Source organism: Dendrobates tinctorius, unplaced genomic scaffold (genome assembly GCF_039654945.1).
Source record: "Dendrobates tinctorius isolate UK_male_01 unplaced genomic scaffold, ASM3965494v1 ptg000029l, whole genome shotgun sequence".
NCBI classification, from domain to species: domain Eukaryota; kingdom Metazoa; phylum Chordata; class Amphibia; order Anura; family Dendrobatidae; genus Dendrobates; species Dendrobates tinctorius.
Window position 1 is genome coordinate 34,075,041 of NW_027361697.1, and position 18,636 is coordinate 34,093,676.

Here is an 18,636-nt window from a genome sequence, read left to right on the forward strand (position 1 = left end):
TCTCCGCTGCTACTCCGGTCTTTGTTTATAGGCTGCAGTGGTGACTAGTGGCATAACTATAGTCCTATGGGTCCCAGTGCAAAACTTGTACTTGGGACCCTTCCATCTTGCTGGTCAGATGTATGTGGCCTTGTAATAATGTCCTCTGGTAGCTCTCTACACTGCAATACATTTAGATGCAAATTTCACCCCTGTAAAGAAAGTATAATGGAAAGCTAATAATAATGAAAGGAAAACTATGGGTAATACTGAACTACTGTATATTATGCCAACTGCAGTGCCTAAGGGGCAGGCGCATGATTCACAGAACACCTAATGTAGAAGTCATGTAGCAACCGTCAGGCCTGCACCCATCATAACAGGGTTGAAGATTTTGTAAGAGTATATTAAAGGAATGTCATTGCATTGTAAAACTGGGACTCCTCAATTTTTTTCTAACGGTGCCTAAACGGTAGTCTAGTCCCATGCTAAAATTATAAATATTGCTCAATTTAGATTTAAAAAAAAAATGCAGAGCTAGAAATGAAATGCCACCTGAGGAAGACAGCTTCTATCTGTCGAAACGCGTTGTGGATATTTAATAAAGGACTGTAATTTTTTACTTCTAACACCCTTCCAGTGTGTGCGCTCCTTTAGACCGGGTTCATTTCTAGCTCTGCATTTTTTTTTCCCTCTGTTGAGGTTCCTGGCTGGAGTTACACCTTTCCCTTAATCACGCCTGGCTGGCGCTCCTTTTTGGACTGTCTCACTTATCACCTCAATTTAGAGTAAAGGCCCCGTCACACATAGCGACTCACCAGCGATCCCGACAATGATATCAACGTGTCAGGATCGCTGGTGAGTCGCTACATGATTGCTGGTGAGCTGTCAGACAGACAGCTTCACCAGCGATCAGCACCAGTGACGCCGAGCGCGCGGCGTCGCTGTGAACTTTAGTTACCAGCGCGCTGATGCAGGGAGCTGGTAACTAAGGTACACATCGGGTTTCTAAGGGACATGCGTCACTTAGAAACCCGATGTGTAAATTAGTTACCAGCTCCCTGCATCAGCGCGCTGGTAACTAAGGTACACAGAAGGTTTCTAAGCGCCGCGTGCCGCTTAGAAACCCTGCGCTTACCTTAGTTACCAGCCTGTCACACGCAGTGATGCGTGCTGGCCAGCGGGAGACCAGCAACCAAAAAAATGTCCAGGGCTTTCCTACAGCGATCCCGGCAGGGGGGCCGGTCGCTGATCGCTGTCACACACCGCGATCTCGCTGGTGAGATCACTGTTACGTCACAAAACTTGTGACTCCACAGCGATCTCGCTAGCGAGATCGCTATGTGTGACGAGGCCCTTAGTTTGTCTCCTAAACTCAGTGCTACAGTTAAATATTAATAGGAAAACAAACATAAAAATAGTATGTTGCCAAACATAAGATTGGAAGTGACAATGGAATTGATGGGTTTTTCCAGCCTCAATTTTTTTTCTTCACCAAAACCCCCCCCAAAAAATTAAAAATAAATGGTGGCTTTAAAAGCTTTAGAATCGGGGCACCAGAGCCTTAGGAGATTACTAAGGCGAACATGACTTTTTTATTTTTTTTTTTTGCTGAGAACATTGTAAGCTGTTTACAACATTTTTTATCTTAAGGCTGGACAACCCATTTAGGGTTTGAATCAATGAAGAACATTTTTCATGATATTAAGCTCGGATACTAAGCTCATAATTGCTGAAAATATCAGAAAACAGAATCCAGTTATTGGTGTTTCCAATCGTGGAGTAACTTAGGACAGGTACAGTAAATACATAGTCTCATTTTGAAAAAAAAGGGACCATAAAGGCCTAAAAAGTTACCAATGTTTTTTAAAATAATAATAATCTCTTTACTTATATAGTGCCAACATATTCCGCAGTGCTTTATAGTTTTTTTGCGCACATTATTGGCACTGTCCCCGATGGGGCTCACAATCTAAATTCCCTATCATTATGTCTTTGAAATGTGGGAGGAAACCGGAGTACCTGAGGGAAGAACAAACAAGGGAAGAACATACAAACTCCTTGCAGTTGTTGTCCTTGGTGGGATTTGAACCCAGGACTCCAGCGCTGCAAGGCTGCAGTGCTAACCACTGAGCCACCGTGCTGCCCATCGAATATAAAAAAAGTCCTTAATGAAAAAATATTGATAAATAATTACAAATAAATTCAAATTATTCATATACCGTAATCTCCTACTCAAAGCAGTTTGCTTCTGCTACTACTATTATTAATAATTCCGGATGATATCTCAGGCTTTTAGTAACTTAACTCCTGCTTTGCTCTGTCAACAACCCCAGAACAGGCTGTTTTCATGATGATTTAGCTTTCTTGAGAGCAGCAAACTCCCAAACACCAAGAGGCTGCAATATGAGCTGGCTCCAGGCATGGTGTCACTCCACAGTTCAGACACGGGAGTCTGGAAGATTCCTGTCATTTTATCTATCCCCTTTTTTCGTCACGCCCCCACACCATCCCTCATCCATCCTCAGCGTATAAAGGAGCTGTGGAGGTGAGCTTCCCAATACACAGCAGATTGCAATAGTTTAACTTAGTTTAGAGCAGCAGATCTTGACTGGGATATTTGTCTCTGAGTCTGAACTTTTTTTTTGGAGACTTATTTTTACTATTTCTGAGCAGCTTGGCAGGACAAGGGGCCGCACAATGGGGCATCTTACTCTTCCTATTTTGGTATCACTTCTGTTTAGTTTGGCCCAAGGAAGTCCCCAACTCCGAAGAGCGAATGATCGTCAAGGACAATGCACCTACACGTTCACGGTTCCAAGCCCGAAGGAAGGCACCTGTACAGAACCTGGAGAAGCAATGACAGCAATTGGTGAACTTCAACGTGAAAACGCAGCTGTCAAACAAGATACAGACGCTTTGAAAATTAGGCTGAGCTTATTGGAGAAGGTGGTGAACCGGTTATTGGGAGGTGAAGGAACCGGACGATCAACTTCTTCACCCCACTCTTTTACTGATGCTCAAATAGAGGTGCAAAGGCTGACGCTTGAAAAGGTTGAATGGGAGAGTCAGAGGGGAAGTCTGGAGATGGCTTATTCAGACCTCCTGAAGGAGAAGTCTTCTTTGGAAGAGGAAAAACAGAGGCTGACCGAGAGGCTGGAAAAGGTGCAGCAGAGACAGTGTCCTCAAATTGCTGAGACATCTAGGAATAGAGAGCAGCCAATATCTCCAAGACAAGGTGAGTCCTAGAGTCATGCAGAAATTGCTATAAGGCTAAGTTCACACAAACGTATTTCCGCCATAAAAAATAACTGACAGCGCTCCGAACAATGTTATTCAATTGGGCTGTTCAGATGACTGTTTTTTTTCCCAAATGTCCTTGCAAAAATGCAGTAGTCCCTTCCACTTTTTGGATGAGATTCACTTATTCAATTCTATGGTTGGGGAAAAAAAGTCAATCCCACATGGATCAAACCTATAGTATCCGAGTTTTACAGATATATTTCACATGGTATACATGCTTGTGTGAACTTAGGCCAGGAGCAGGTGCACAAGACCGTTTTCCTCTCTGTCCGAGAAAACCGATCTGATTATCAGAGTTTGATCATAGTGGGATCAGTTTTTCTCATAGATGGAGAGGAAAAAAGTTTCTCAACCTTTTCCATTCTGTCAGTCAGTAGAAATTGGACCATGCTAAATCGGACCACACTTGGATGTCATCCGATTGGGGTTCCATGTTTTCCACAGACCCATACACTTGCATTGCTGACACTTGGATGAAAATCAGACAAAATCTATTTTTTTCCTTTACCACTCGGTCTGAGGAAAAATGACAGACATGTGCATGACTCCATAGAATAATATGGGTAAGAGTGCTATCCATGAAAACCACAGATAGCACTCGTCCGATATAAACCTACCCTAGCCGTGATTTACGCTAGACTAATTTAACTTTACTGGTTGCTAATTTTAATAAGAACCTAATAAATTAATATTTTATTATGTTGGAGCTGGTTGGGAGAAATGAAAGGACATGGAGGGTGTTGACTAAGAATATGGATAGGATTCAAGACTTAATAAAGCCATACACTCATAAGTGCTGGGGTCAAACAAATAACACATAATCCGTAATACCACAAGTGAGCACTATAACTTGCAATTTTCTTATTAACATTCAGTATTTCATCTGCCAAATCAGAAGACATCTGGATCATATTTAGCCACTGATACTGTATGTGCGTTGGATGAAGAAGAGATTACATCTTTTCTTCTTCATTGTATCCTCTATTCTTTGTAAGGGAGCGAGCTTGTTACCATTCAATGCCTACATACAATAGGGGAGCAGATTTTCAGAAAAAGTGAATTTTTCAATCCAGCGGAACCCTGCTGGCAGTGGTCTTCTCAAGTTTGAATGTTATCTCCTATCCAAAGTATAGTGGATAATTTTCCAATCCCTGAGGGTCTGAATGCCATAGTCCCCACCACTCCTGAGAAATGGGGCTCAGAAGGGGTTGATCATGTGCACTGTCTCTCCAGTCATTCTAATAGATGCACGGACGATCAGCTGAGTGCTGCACTCTGCAATCTCCTGGCGCTCCCATTAAAGGGAATCTGTCAGCAGGTTTTTGCTACCTCATCTGAGAGCAGCCTGATGTAGGCAAAGAGAAGCTGAATTTAATGATGTATGACTTAGATTACTGGGTTGTGCCTTTCTGACACAATCAGAGTTTTTAGACTTAGCAATGAAGCAGGGCTGAGAAAGCTAACCCTGCCCACACCAAACTCTCTGTGTACAAAGTTCATAGACAGAGAACTTCTTTTCACAGGAGGGGGCGTGTCTGACCAGGGCTCACACAACCAGTTAGTCACAGAAATGATAAGCTACTGGTGCTAAAACAATTAGGCTGAGTTCACACGTGGCGTTTTTTTTGCGTTTCCGTGGCGGTTTTAACCGCGCGATTTTGCCGCGAAAACACGAAAAATAAGCATCCCATGCATTCCTATGGGATTCCGCAATGCTGTGCTAATGCTGCGGTTCTTACCGCGGCAGAATTGCTTCGCGGTAAAAAACGCAGCATGCTCATTAATTTCGCGGAATCGCGGTGATCCCGCACCCATAGGAATGCATTGTTCCGCTTACTTCCCGCATGTGGCTGTGCCCACCATGCGAAAAGTAAGCAGAACATTTGCGGATGGTACCCACGGTCCGAAGGAGAGGAGACTGTGCTCCGGGCTTTGGGTACCATATCCCTGTAAAGAATAGAATTTAAAATAAAAAATATTGTTATTCTCCCCTTCCGACGTCCCGCGCAGCCTTCCCGCCTCTCTCCACGCTCTCGGTCCCAGTAAGCCTTTGCGAACAATGACGTCCGTTCTCGTGGGATCGCGAAGTCTCGCGGTCATTCGCGCGACGTCATCGCGAATGACCACGAGATGTCGCGATCCCGCGAGAACAGACTTCATCGCGGTAATTGTCGCAAAGGATTACTGGGATCGGGAGCGTGGAGAGAGGCGGGAAAGCTGTGCAGGACGTCGGAAGGTGAGAATAACAATATTTTTTTTATTATTATTATTTTTTACATTCTATCTTTACTATTAATGCCGCATAGGCGGCCTCAATAGTAAAAAGTTGGTCACACTCGTCAAACACTATGTTTGACGAGTGTCACCAACCTGTCAATCAGTTTTCCAAGCGATGGTCCAGATCGCTTGGAAAACGCTAGCAATTCTGCAAGCTAATTACGCTTGCAAAATGCTAGTTTTTCCGGAATTTAAAATGCGATTTTACCGCGGAATGGAATTCCGGAATTCTCGCGGTAATTTCCGTGAGAGTTCCGCTACTTGTGAACCCAGCCTTATGGTAAGCAAGCAAAACCTCTGCGCTTGATAACAGAGGCATTACTAAAGTCTGTGTTTTAACCCCTACAGCATGCTGTCTTTAGATTACATAGCAAAAATCTGCTGATGGATTCCCTTTAAGAATGAATGGAGCTGTAGTGCACGTGAATGACCTCTCCTCCATTCAGCTGGGGCTCTTCAGAATCCCATTTCTCAAAATTGATGTGGGCAACGTCATTCCAACCTCCAGTGATCAGAAAGTTTTCCCTTTCCCTTTGGATAAAGGATAACTTTAAAACTTAGCAACATCCTTTTAAACTGTCAATACTTAACTCTTAGGCTGGGTTCAGACAGCCATATTGAAAATTAGGCCTGTCATAACTGCAAAAATCAGTGTTGCTTGGCTTTGTGTCCAGCTCCATATGTTTGCCTTGTTGTGGATGACTCATAGAAGGGCAGAGAACTTGACGTTCGCCAGGCTTTAGTCTGAGCCATACTGTCCTGTAAATAAATCCCATTGATTACCCCTTTAGGTTATGTGGAAAAGATCATGACCTGCTCTTCAGTCTTATTCAAGTGACAACATATTCAATAGGTTGCAAGGACTGGTAACATGACACAGGACATGCCAAAAGAGATAATCGGATCTAGTGTCAGCAAAGAATTTATAGTCTTCGGTGATAAGTGGCCAAGTCCCCGAGGAGCAGAGTGTCAGCAGCTCATTTAAAACCCTAGTTATAAAAATGTAATGGTATTAGGATGGCCATCTGACTGCCGCCTGATATATCTTTTTTATGCCAAATATCCTATCAAGAACATAACAGATTTTTTTTCTAATAAACCATCGTCCATTTAAATTTTTTTTGGTTATGTAGCATATTTTCTAGATGACAAGTTACAGTAACATGACCTTAAAGTTTAGCTAGATTGAGGGTCATAGACTTGTGATGCAATTACTTTATTAGGCTTCATTCAGATATCCCTTTTTTCACGTACGAGAAAAACAGTCTTAGTTTCATCACTGACTTTGCTCACAGTTTTATGAAATTTTCAACAGAGTGTTATAAGAGTCTCATCCGAGTTTGGTTTGAGTTTTATCACTTTTCCCGGGTCAAAAAAAAAGTTTCTCTACCTTCTGCTATCTAGCACTGCGTGAAAAATGGACAGCACAGGCATGGGATCCGGTTGCGGTCCGATTTCTTCACTCGGATAAATATCAGACATGTTTCCATGATTTTGGGCTAAACAATTGGTCCACACAAACAAAAAAAAATCGGATACATGTATGTCCCCATTGGCTGTAATAGATATGAGTTCTGTCCATGAAAAACACGGCTAGAGCTCATGCGTGAAAAATGGATGTCTGATTGAGGTCTTAGGGTCCATGTGCATGATTCCTTGAAGCTCCAAAAGAGAATATCTCCTTATTTGTATGACATAAAATGCAGCATGCCAAGAGTTGTCTTTATATAAAGACCTGAAAATATGGGAGTAAGCGCATCAAAAACATTCTCTTCATTTCTCTGGTGGCCTTTATTACATACATGAATTACCACAGTTGTCCTATCAAACAAATATGTCCAAATTCCTCTTCTCAGCTCAAATGATGAAAGAGAAGGGAATCCTAGTAGACGGAGTGATCGGGCTTAGAATAACTTGCGGGTTTTCTCTATTCTGCTACTTACATAACTCACTAAATAGACCATGTTGTTAAGTTATTCAGTCATTGTACTAATTTGCAATTATTTCATTTTTCAGCACCATATGTCACTGATAGTCATGGAGGATCTGCCAGGACATCCTCAGCACAAGGCAAAGGCGGACCCTCTGAATGTAAGAAAATCTAGATGTTGTTTACCATCAATAAGGCAAAGTGGACACCGAGTCTGCACTAAACTGTTTGTAATCATGCAGTGTGTGGTGGTGCTACAGCAGTCACCTTGTTGTGTGCCGGCGGACACTGCTTGAGTCACACGTAGTGATTGTAAAGCTCCATGGCTCCCTGTCATTGCCCAACCTGTCAGCTTCATGTGCGGTGCAAACTAGGAACCTCTAAGGCAGTCCAATAATTCACCAATCACTGCAAAGCAGAGTGAGAGAGTAAAAGCATCAGCCAATCACAGCATAGCATATTAGAGCCAATCAGAAGAGCTGGTAGTGTAGTGGTCACTGATGAGTGGATGAGCAAGGAAACATGAAAAGCTGAATCTTCTCCACAGAGAGTCAATTACAGAAGGCTGCAGAGCCTGGAGGGCAGGGGCAGGGCTGCTCACATCCCCCAAGGATGTGGAGAGTAGATGTGGGTTAAATAATGTCACCTTCTAATTAGCTATTTTTAATCTCATCACCAATGCCAAAAAAACGAGATCTGGCAAGCTTGCAATCTGTATATAAAGAGGGTGTGAAAAGCCTGCTGTCTGTATATAAAGAAGGGGTGAAAAAGCTGCTGTCTGTATATAAATGAAAGAGTCAGAAGCAGGGCTGTACCTAGAAATCATGGGGCCCCATAGCAGAAATTCTAATTGGGCCCCCTCCAACAAAAAAAAAAAAATATTCAGCTGGGTCACAGAAGAGCATATCTCACAACTTTGGATCCTTTACAAAGTAATTTTCCTCCTACTGAAGGCCTAGATTTCCATTTCATTGCACCCATAAAGTATGATGCCAACAAATGTGCCTCACAACACACAGTATGATACCCTCAAAGTGAATTCCTCCACATGCACAGTATGATGACCCTACTGTACCCCATCTCAACGCCTCCTGCAAAGTATGGTGGCCAAAAAACAGTAAGATCCCCTAACTGTAACCCCCACAAAGCCCACAGCCCTCCATGCAGTATAATGGGCTCACACTTCACCACACTGTATAATGGAATCCATTAGCCCTTCGAACAGTATAATGGCCCCCACACAGTATGATGGCTCCCACACAAATATCATACTTTATAATTGCTTGCATACAGTATAATTGCCCCACACATTGCCCTGCATAAAGCATATAGCTCCCACATAGCCATCCAAATATCATAATGACCTCCACATAGCCCTCCAAATATTATAATGCCTCTCACATAGCTCTCCACATAGTGTAATGAAACCCATATTGCACCCCATAGTCCTCTGTATAGTATACTGCACCCCATAGTCCGCCATATTCTATATTGCACCCCATAATCCTTCATATAGTATACCGCACCCCATAGTCCTCCATAAAGCATATTGCACCCCATAGTTCTCCATATAGTATAATACTTTTCCCATAAACTTCCATATAGTATAATGCATTCCCCATAGTCCTCCTTAAAGTATAATGCATGCCCCATAGTACACCATATAGTCTAATGCACCTCAACAGTCCTCCATAGAGTATAATGCAGGCTCCAACAGTATAATGCAGCCCCCATAGTCCATCATACAGTATAATGCACTCGCCGTAGTCCTCCTTACAGTATAATGCACTCCTAATAGTCCTCCATACAGTATAATGCACTTCTCATAGTCCTCCATACAGTATAATACACTCCTCATAGTGTATACAGTATAATGCACTCCCCATAGTCGCCAATACTATTTATTATTATAGCGCCATTTATTCCATAGAGCTTTACATGTGATGAGGGGTATACATAATAAAAACAAGTACAGTAATCTTAACCGAAACAAGTCACGACTGCTACAGGAGGAGAGTGGACCCTGCCTGTGAGTTCTCACAATCTACAAGAGATGGGTGAAAAAACAGTAGGCGAGGGTAGAGCTGGTCGTGCAGTGGTTTGGTGGATCCGTGGTTACTGCAGGTTGTAGGCTTGCCGGAAGAGGTAGGTCTTCAGGTTCTTTTTGAAGGTTTCCATGCAGTCTGATATGTTGTGGTAGAGCGTTCCAGAGTAGGGGTGATGCGTGGGAGAAATCTTGTATTGGATTGTGGGAAGAAGAGATAAGAGGGGAGTAGAGGAGATCTTGTGAGGATCGGAGCTTGCGTGCAGGTAAGTACCGGAAGAAGGAAGAGGTCACAGATGTATGGAGGGCGCAGGTTGTGGATGGCTTTGTATGTCATGGTTAGGGTTTTGAACTGGAGTCTTTGGGTAATGGGGCGCCAGTGCAGGGATTGACAGAGAGGAGAGGCTGGGGAATAGCGATGGGGACAGGTGAATTAGTCAGCCAGCAGAGTTTAGAATAGAATGGAGGGGTGCGAGAGTGTTAGAGGGGAGGCCACAGAGCAGGAGGTTGCAGTTGTCAAGGCGGCAGATGATGAGGGCATGGACTAGGGTTTTTGCAGATTCTTGGTTTAGGAATGTACGGATCTGGGAAATATTTTTGAGTTGAAGTCGGCAGGAAGTGGAAAGGGCTTGGATATGTGGTTTGAATGAGAGATCAGAGTCAAGGATTACCCAGAGGCAGCGAGCTTGTGGGACTGGGGAGATTGAGCAGCCATTTACTTTAATGAATTGGTCTGTTGGGGGAGTCAAGTGAGATGGGGGAAAGATGATGAATTCTGTTTTGTCCATATAAAGTTTTAGAAATCTGGTGGAGAAGAAGGACGAAATAGCAGACAGACATTGTGGGATTCTGGTTAGTAGGGAGGTGATATCTGTTCCAGACATGTAGACCTGTGTGTCACCAGCATAGAGGTGATACTGAAAGCCGTGAGATTCTATGAGCTGTCCAAGGCCAAACGTGTAAATGGAGAAGAGCAGCGGCCCTAGGACTAAACCTTGCAGGACTCTGACATATAGGGGACGAGGTGAGGAGGTGGTGTGTGAGTGGGAGATGCTGAATGTCCGGTCTTTTAGGCATGACAAGATCCAAGATAGGGCCAAGTCAGTGATGCCAAGAGATCAGATGGTCTGTAATAATAGGGAATGGTCCACAGTGTCAAAGACAGAGGACAGGTCTAGGAGGAGGAGGACAGAGCAGTGTCGCTTGGCTTTGGAGGTTAATAGGTCATTGGTGACTTTAGTTAGGGCAGTTTCAGTGGAGTGATGCAGCCGGAAGCCAGATTGTAAGCGGTCAAAGAGGGAGCAAGAAGACAGGTGGGAGGACAGTTCATACAGTATAATGCGCTCTCCGTTGACCTCCATACAGTATAATGCACTCTCCATAGTCCATACTGTATAATGCACTTCCTGTAGTCTTCCATACAATATAATGGATTCCCCATAATCTGTCATGCAGTATAATATTCTCCCAGTAGTCCTCCATACAGTATAATGCACTCTCCATAGTCCTCCATACAGTATAATGCACTCCCCATAGTCAATACAGTATAATGCCCTCCCTGTAGTCCTCCATATAGGATAATGCACTCCCCATAGTCCGTTATACAGTGGAATGCACTCCATAGTCCATAAAGTATAATGCACTCCCCGTTAGTCCTCCATACAGTACAATAAACTCCCCATAGTCCATACACTTTAATGCATTCCCCATAGTTTATGCAGTATAATCAGTATAATGCTCTGCCCATAGTCCTCCATACAGTATAATTAATTCTCCATAGTCCATACAGTATAATGCACTCCACATAGTCCCCTATACACTAATATGGCCACCACAAAGTACTTACTGATTTTTTTATTTTTAAAAACTACACTCACCTCTTCTTATTGTTCCCTCACTTCTCCAGTCTCTGCAGCGCCCGCACATCTCAGTGGAGTGGGCACCTTGTACTGACATCATTGCACCTGGTGCGCTGAGACATCAGACACTGAGAGAGAATAATGGAGGAGGGGACATCAGCTGGTGCTCCCTCTTTCACCATTACTTTCAACTGTATCAGCATCCAGTTTATATCCACTATATAAATTGATGATCCGGTTGGAATAAAAAAAATCGCCTTTTATTGTCTCAACATAAGAAATATAAAAACTGGCTACCTAAGAGGATGACATGTATAGAAACTGACGCGCTTCAGTGAAGTGCCTTAATTATGGTGTGCACCAGGCACCCCCAGTTCATGGGCCCCGTAACAGCCATGTGGCCTACCACCATTGGCGGTACGCCACTGGTCTGAAGCTTGCGGTTTGTATATAAGGAAGGGTTGAGAATAATGATAATATATTCTGCAGTACTTTACAATTCTGAGGGGACATGTACAGACAATATCAGACATTAATGAGAAACACATACAGTGTCATGTAAAAGTTTGGGCACCCCTGGTCAAAATGACTGTTATTATTAGCAGTAAAGAAAATGGAAGATGAACTGATCTCTAAAATGTCTAAGGTTAAAGATGACACATTTCCTCTGTATTTAAAGTTAAAAAAATAATAAAAAAATAATAATAATAAAGGAAAATTACAAAAAGGAAAATGGGCCAATGTAAAAGTTTGGGCACCCTTGCATATTTGTGTGCTTAGATAACTTTGACCAAGCTTTCAAACCTCAATTAGCCTGTTAGGTTTATGGCTTGTTTACTATTATCATTAGGAAAGGACAGGTGATGCAAATTTCCCAGCTTTATAAAAACCAAGTCTCCTCTAACCTTGTGCCAAAAATCAGCAGCCATGAGTTCTTCTAAGCAGCTGCTTAGCACTCTGAATATGAACATGGTGAAGGCCCACAAAGCAGGAGAAGGCTATAAGAAGATATCAAAATGTTTTTAAGTTGCCATTTCCTCAGTTCGAAATGTAATTAAAGAATGGCAGTTAACAGGAACAGTGGGGGTTAAGATAAGGTCTGGAAGACCAAGCAAAATTTCAGTGAGAGCTGCTCGTAGGATTGCTAGTGAGGCAAATCAGAGTTCCCCCGCTTGACTCCAAAAGACCTTCAGAAAGATTTAGCAGACTCTGCAGTTGTGGTACATTGTTATACTGTTCAGAGGCACTTGCACAAATATGGCCTTCATGGAAAAGTCATCAGAAGAAAACCTCTCCTGCATCCTCACCATAAAATTCAGTCAGTAGAATGCAAAAGAACATCTAAAAAAGCCTGATGCATTTTGGAAAAAAGTCCTGTGGACCAATGAGGTTAAAATAGAACTCTTTGGCCACAATTATCAAAGGTATGTGTGGAGAAAAGGGGCACAGAATTTCAGAAAGAACATTTCGTCAACCATTAAGCATGGGAGTGCTTTGGGGTTGTGTTACAGCCAATGCAAGAGGAACATTTCACCGGTAGAGGGAAAAATGGATTTAAAGAGAGCTAGAAACCTTGCCGCCAGGTGCTGGCACTGCAGCACCACAGTCTAGTAGACACAAGTGCCCATGGGACATTACATTCTGGGTGCAACCTGCCCTGTCTGTTTAACTAGTGTATGCCCATAGCGCCACCCGAGAGGAGCCTGTGGATGCATCACCGCCAATTCCAACTGTGTGAGATGGGTGGAGGGTTGATTACTCTCTGTAAGTAGTATGTGATAAGCAGAGCTGAGTTATTTATTACTGTAATAATGGGGGGAATGGCAAGTGTTAGATTATTTCTATGATAATATGATAATAAACCGAGGAGTAGGTTGGGGTAAGGAAATAGTATATAATGGCCGATTAGTGGAAATTATGGTTACTGTGATAACAAGTGAGGGTTGGACATGAAACATCGTACAGGTCACAGGAATATATCATTCAAGTTGGAGACATGTTTTAGTACAGTTGGTATGAATTGATTTACAGCACCCTGTCCATTGGCCATGGCAGCAATCTGAGGTCCCTGCCCTCAGAAATACCTCTTGTCTGATGGGTATCTTGATTACTTGGCCTGGCGCAACGTCACATGTGCATCACGGTCGTAAGAGCTCCCATCCGGCGGCCACAGATTCCTGCCATGGCCAATGGACTTGGGCCTGCCAATCGATGGGAACCAACTCTAGTTTATAGATTATATTTTTATTTTTAATACTTATTTTTTTTGCATTTCAATTTTTGCTTGAGTGCAGGGAAGTGAGAATTGCCACTGACTGTCAGTTATATATCTCATGAGCGTATACGCAGGACTGTAGCCACAAAAGCTACGTGCACTGACACATTGTCAATTGAGATGAGAGCAAGCCAATGCCATATTTACATGGGTCATTCACACAAAATGGAATTTTTGTACATATTATGTCTGGAACTCCCAGTGCAGACTCAGGCCTAAAATTAAAATAGTCAATAGTTTAAAGGGGTATAAATACCGTACATAACGTCATAATTAAATTTTCTCAAACCTAAAGTCGTCACATAAGATGTATTATACAGTTTTTACATAAAATTTTCCATTTTAAATGTTTTTACAGTCTTCTAATAGTATGTTTTAATATTTTAGTGTCTCCCTGGGGAGCCGATGGGGTGGGGTACCAAGAATTGAAATCAGAGCTTACAGCACTTCCTGCATCTAGAATGTTTCCAGAAAGTCATTCAACGGATCAAGGCTCAGAGACCATGGGGATACCTGGTACAAATATTTTTTTTTTTAATTAATTTGTGAAACATGCTTGCACCACCCTAATATTGCATTACACCAAACTTTCATTAAATTTTCCATTAACATTTTCCAAGAAGACCATTAAAATGTTGGCCTTCACTAATTAATGCTACTGCATGCGTGAGGAATTAGGTTTAATTTCCGTTGGCAGGCGCCATGAAGTAGTTATGTTTACTATGTCTAGGCAACAGGTCAGTCTGGCAGTCATCATAATCAAGGACGGCTCATCAAAATTGTTTGTCTGCAAATCTCATAACTAAAAGCCAATTGAGAATTTTGAACTAATTTTGGAGATGCAAGATTATTTTTTTATTGCAGGATTTGAAAATAACAAAAAAAGTTGATTTCTTAGGCTACTTTCACACTAGCGTTTCACTGACCTGCATCTGTCTGCACACGGCCGCCGCTAAGCTCTGCCCCGGCCATGCCTCCTCCCGGCCGCTCCGCCTATGGGCGCATGATGCTGCATACGACCTGCGTACCCTATCTTTAGCATTGGGTACGCAGTCCGTGCGCAAGTATGCGTTTGCCTGCACATGCGTCCCTTTGACGGTGCGCCAAGCGCACCAAAATGCAACACGGTGTGTTTGGCGCAGGTACCCTATCTTTAGCAATGGGTACGCAGGTCGCATGCAGGATCATGCGCCCATAGGTGGAGCAGCCGAGAGGAGGCGTGGCCGGGAGCGGAGCTTAGACCGACACAGGTCAGTGAAACGCTAGTGTGAAAGTAGCCTAAGATATTGCATTATTTAAAAAATTCTAAATATGAAAGCTTTGGCATGGTGCCGTTTCGGCCTTTTTCAACCCAAAAAACAAAGATAAAAAATCTTAGCAGATTTGAAAATAAATTAACATATATCTCTTTTTCAGGATGTGGTGAACTTACATGGGTCGGAGAACCTACTACTTACCGAAAGGCAGATAATATTGCTGGTAAATATGGAGTTTGGATGAAAGATCCAGAACCAGTATCTCCTTTTACATTGGACACCATTTGGAGAATCAATACTGTTGGGGCAGATATTCGGCAGGTTTTTGAGTATGACAATCTTGACCAATTAGTGAAAGGTTATCCTACCAAGGTATACGTTGTGCCTCGCTCCATGGAGAGTAATGGGGCTGTGGTATACAAGGGTTCACTATACTATATACGCAAAAAATCTAGAATAATTGTAAAATATGACTTCAGGACCGAAACAGTCGCAATCCAGAAGGAACTTGTTGACGCTGGATATCATGGTAAATACCCTTATTCTTGGGGAGGCTATACAGATATTGATCTGGCGGTTGATGAGATGGGTTTATGGGCAATCTATAGCACAGAGAATGCTAAAGGGTCTATAGTTATATCTCAGTTAGACCCCAGAACATTAGAAGTGAAGCAGAGCTGGAACACTACAATTCGAAAGCAGTCAATGGCCAATGCATTCATGGTGTGTGGCACGCTCTACACCATCGCAAGCTATTCCTCGCCAACCACCACTGTCAGTTTTGCTTTCGATACTCACACTGGTGTCCAGAAGCAATTGAGCATCCCGTTTCAGAATCAATATGGCTACGCTAGCATGGTAGATTACAACCCAACTGAGAAAAAAATTTATGGCTGGGACAATTTTACCATGGTGGCCTATGATATCAGGCTTTCCAAAATGTGAGGAGAGATGGAAGTGGAAGGATTACACGTGAAAAGGGCAGGGTGGGAAGACTGCCAGTTGGCATGGGGTACATTACGAGGGAAGGGTAAGCTTTGCAGACGTAGAAAGAACTAAGAGGAACTACCTCTCATGCACTGTCTCCCAATAATCTGTGCTTCAGCCACTGGAAATTGTTCTTTCTTGCAGTTAAGTACCATTTACTCACATAATGGGAAACAAATAATGCTTTGCATGGTTAGTGGCATTATGAGATACTGGCAGAATGCAGAATCTAGAAAGAACACGTTTGCACTCTTAATTTGAGATTATTTTCCCATGGGTTAGTCATAATAGCTCTGTAATGATTGTATATGCATAGAGAACTGGAGCAGCAGACTACCAGGTTACAAATATGTACCGGACTTACAGGTTGGGATGGAAAAAGCTGTCCACTCGGAATAATCAGGGTATACATATATGGATTTTTGCAATTGCACATATGATTAATTGGATTTCAATACAGTCTCAGGTTCTTTTATTACCAAAAGATGCTTGGGCAAGGTTTCCACACTGCGACACATGGCCGAAACCACGTGGCTGCACGATCTTAGAAGTAACAGCTTCACTTACTCAGAACATGGTGTCAGCCATATGCAGTAGCATGGAAACCCACCCCGAGGGTCTTTCACACATCAGGTTTTTGGTACGTGCCATTTTATTCTTGCGGATGGATCACACGTTAATTACAATAAATGTGCCTTTTCACTTTTTTTTTTATTTTTGTTGGCTGAAAACTTCCCCCTACTAAAAAAAGAAATCAAGAAGCTCAACTTTGATTGGTGATGTGGATTAAACTTTCATGTACAAATCAATTGCCCAGTGAAGAAAATAAACTCAAATAGCACACAAATGTCATCCCTGTGCTGCCCCTATTTTACTGTTTTATTAGTAGGAAAGGATAAGAATATGCTTGTTCCTCATTTGTGAACAGAATATCGGATGGTGAAAATGAACTCAGAATAAAAATGGAGCTGGTAGAGTGAAAACCCCCAAAACACAACTCATAGCACATAGACTGTTCTTTCCATGTACGGAAAACAAATTCTGATGTGTGAAACCGTTCTTAAAGAGAGCCTGTCATCAGGATTATCCCTGTTAAACTAAAGATACGGCTATAATGGCGCTGTTATACTGATTTAATAGATACCCTCAGTGAAGAAATTCGTAGCCTGGTTTTTGTTGAATCATCATTATAAGTTTTGGGTTCCTAATCTCTTCATGCATTTGGCAGGGACCGTGGTCATGGTCTTTGGCTCTGCCATGGCCCCTCTGCTGCCTCTGGTGTATTTTTCTTCTTCCTCATTCAAATTTCTTGCTGATGCCGTCTTAGCTGAGGGCGTCTCTTGCGCAGACTGATTCGGTGGCTGGCTTCAGGAAAATGGCGCCGGTAGTAACACACGAACAGACTTTCCTACGGTATTCATTAAAATGGCGACGGTAGCAGCACATGTGCGGAATGAGATATCAACTCCTCACTGAGCCGAGATCCAAGTCTGCGCATGAGCTGCCACCGATACCACTGTCCTGAAGCCCGCCACGAGATTAATCTGCACAAACGCTGCAAAATTAAAATTAGGAATAAGATAAATACACCAGTGGCATCGGAGGAGCCGTGGCAGAGCCAAAGACTGGAGAGATTAGAAAACCGAAACTTATGGCGATTTACCAGAAACCAAGCTGCAGATTTCTACACTGTAGGTATGTATTAAATCAGTATACCAGCGCCATTATGGCCATATCTTTAGTTTAACATGGATAATCCTGATGAAGGGTTCTCTTTAAAAAGGGAACTGGTCACCTGTTTTATACCATATAAACTATTCCTGTCACCTTTTAAATCATGTAAATGGGGTTACTCCAACCCCTAAATTCCTTCATTGGTGCCCTGGCACATCTCCAAAAGTGTTTTATTCACGGCTCGTGCTGTATGCAAACTGCGTAGGCCTGTCCGACGGGTGTCTCCAGATCCTGCTCAATGGCGCCTGCGGTTCTTCAAGTACCTCTGATAATTATGGAAGCGGAAGCCATCTTGTACATCATCCACACTGTGATCTGTGACCCTCACAGGCACGCCTCACTTTGCCCTATTGAACAGCTGGTGATGTAGACGAGAAGCCGCTACCTGTGCATTACATGACTTTCCTTTGCCCTAGGGCAGAGTGACGTGCTCCTGCACTGATCTCTGATTCAGCTGCGCACGTGCAAGACTGATGTAGAATATGTAATCCAGAACCATCAAGGTGCAAGAGGTGGTGTTTGAAGGGACTGGAGGCAAATCTAGATTTGCCCATCAGACTGGACTGTGCATACACTTTTGGAGATTTGCAAGGGCACTTATGAGGGTATAACAGGGTTACTAGAACCCCCATTAACCTGCTTTAAAAGATGAGGACCATTGTTAATAAAAGGTATAACACTGGGGGCCAATTTCCCTTTAAAAGGCCATGTAGAAGGTTCAGAAAGCCACCGATGGGGCAGTTTTGGAAAGATACCAGACATCCATTTTTATTTTAGAAGGTGCAGTCCAGCATTAGGCTAGCTTCACATTAGCGTTAACGGCCGCCGCTAAGCCCCGCCCCCTGCTGCTCCTCCGCCGGTAGCTCCGCCTACAGACGCATGACGCTGCATGCATCCTGCGTCCCCTATCTTTAGCACTGGGGACGCAGGCCGTGCGCAGTATGCGTTTGGCGGCGCATGCGTCCTTTTGACGCTGCGCCGAGTGCACCAAA

General features: G+C 43.1%; 1 protein-coding gene across 1 annotated transcript; it reads left to right on the forward strand.

Annotated features, from left to right (window-relative positions):
* The first annotated feature begins 2,557 nt into the window (after positions 1-2,557).
* Positions 2,558-17,039, forward strand: MYOC (myocilin). Its single transcript, XM_073571536.1, has 4 exons — positions 2,558-3,217; positions 7,576-7,650; positions 14,055-14,183; positions 15,084-17,039. Exons 1-4 carry the CDS (start codon positions 2,680-2,682, stop codon positions 15,866-15,868), a joined length of 1,527 nt encoding a protein of 508 aa, XP_073427637.1. The 5' UTR covers positions 2,558-2,679; the 3' UTR covers positions 15,869-17,039.
* The last annotated feature ends 1,597 nt before the right edge of the window (positions 17,040-18,636 follow it).

What these genes read in the sequence shown, in the direction of transcription:
- MYOC (XM_073571536.1), top strand. Translation starts at nt 2,680, where the DNA reads ATGGGGCATCTTACTCTTCCTATTTTGGTATCACTTCTGTTTAGTTTG. An exon ending in CAAAGGCGGACCCTCTGAAT is followed by an intron (nt 7,651 to 14,054) that starts GTAAGAAAATCT and finishes TTAATATTTTAG; the next exon opens with TGTCTCCCTGGGGAGCCGAT. An exon ending in AGAGACCATGGGGATACCTG is followed by an intron (nt 14,184 to 15,083) that starts GTACAAATATTT and finishes TCTCTTTTTCAG; the next exon opens with GATGTGGTGAACTTACATGG.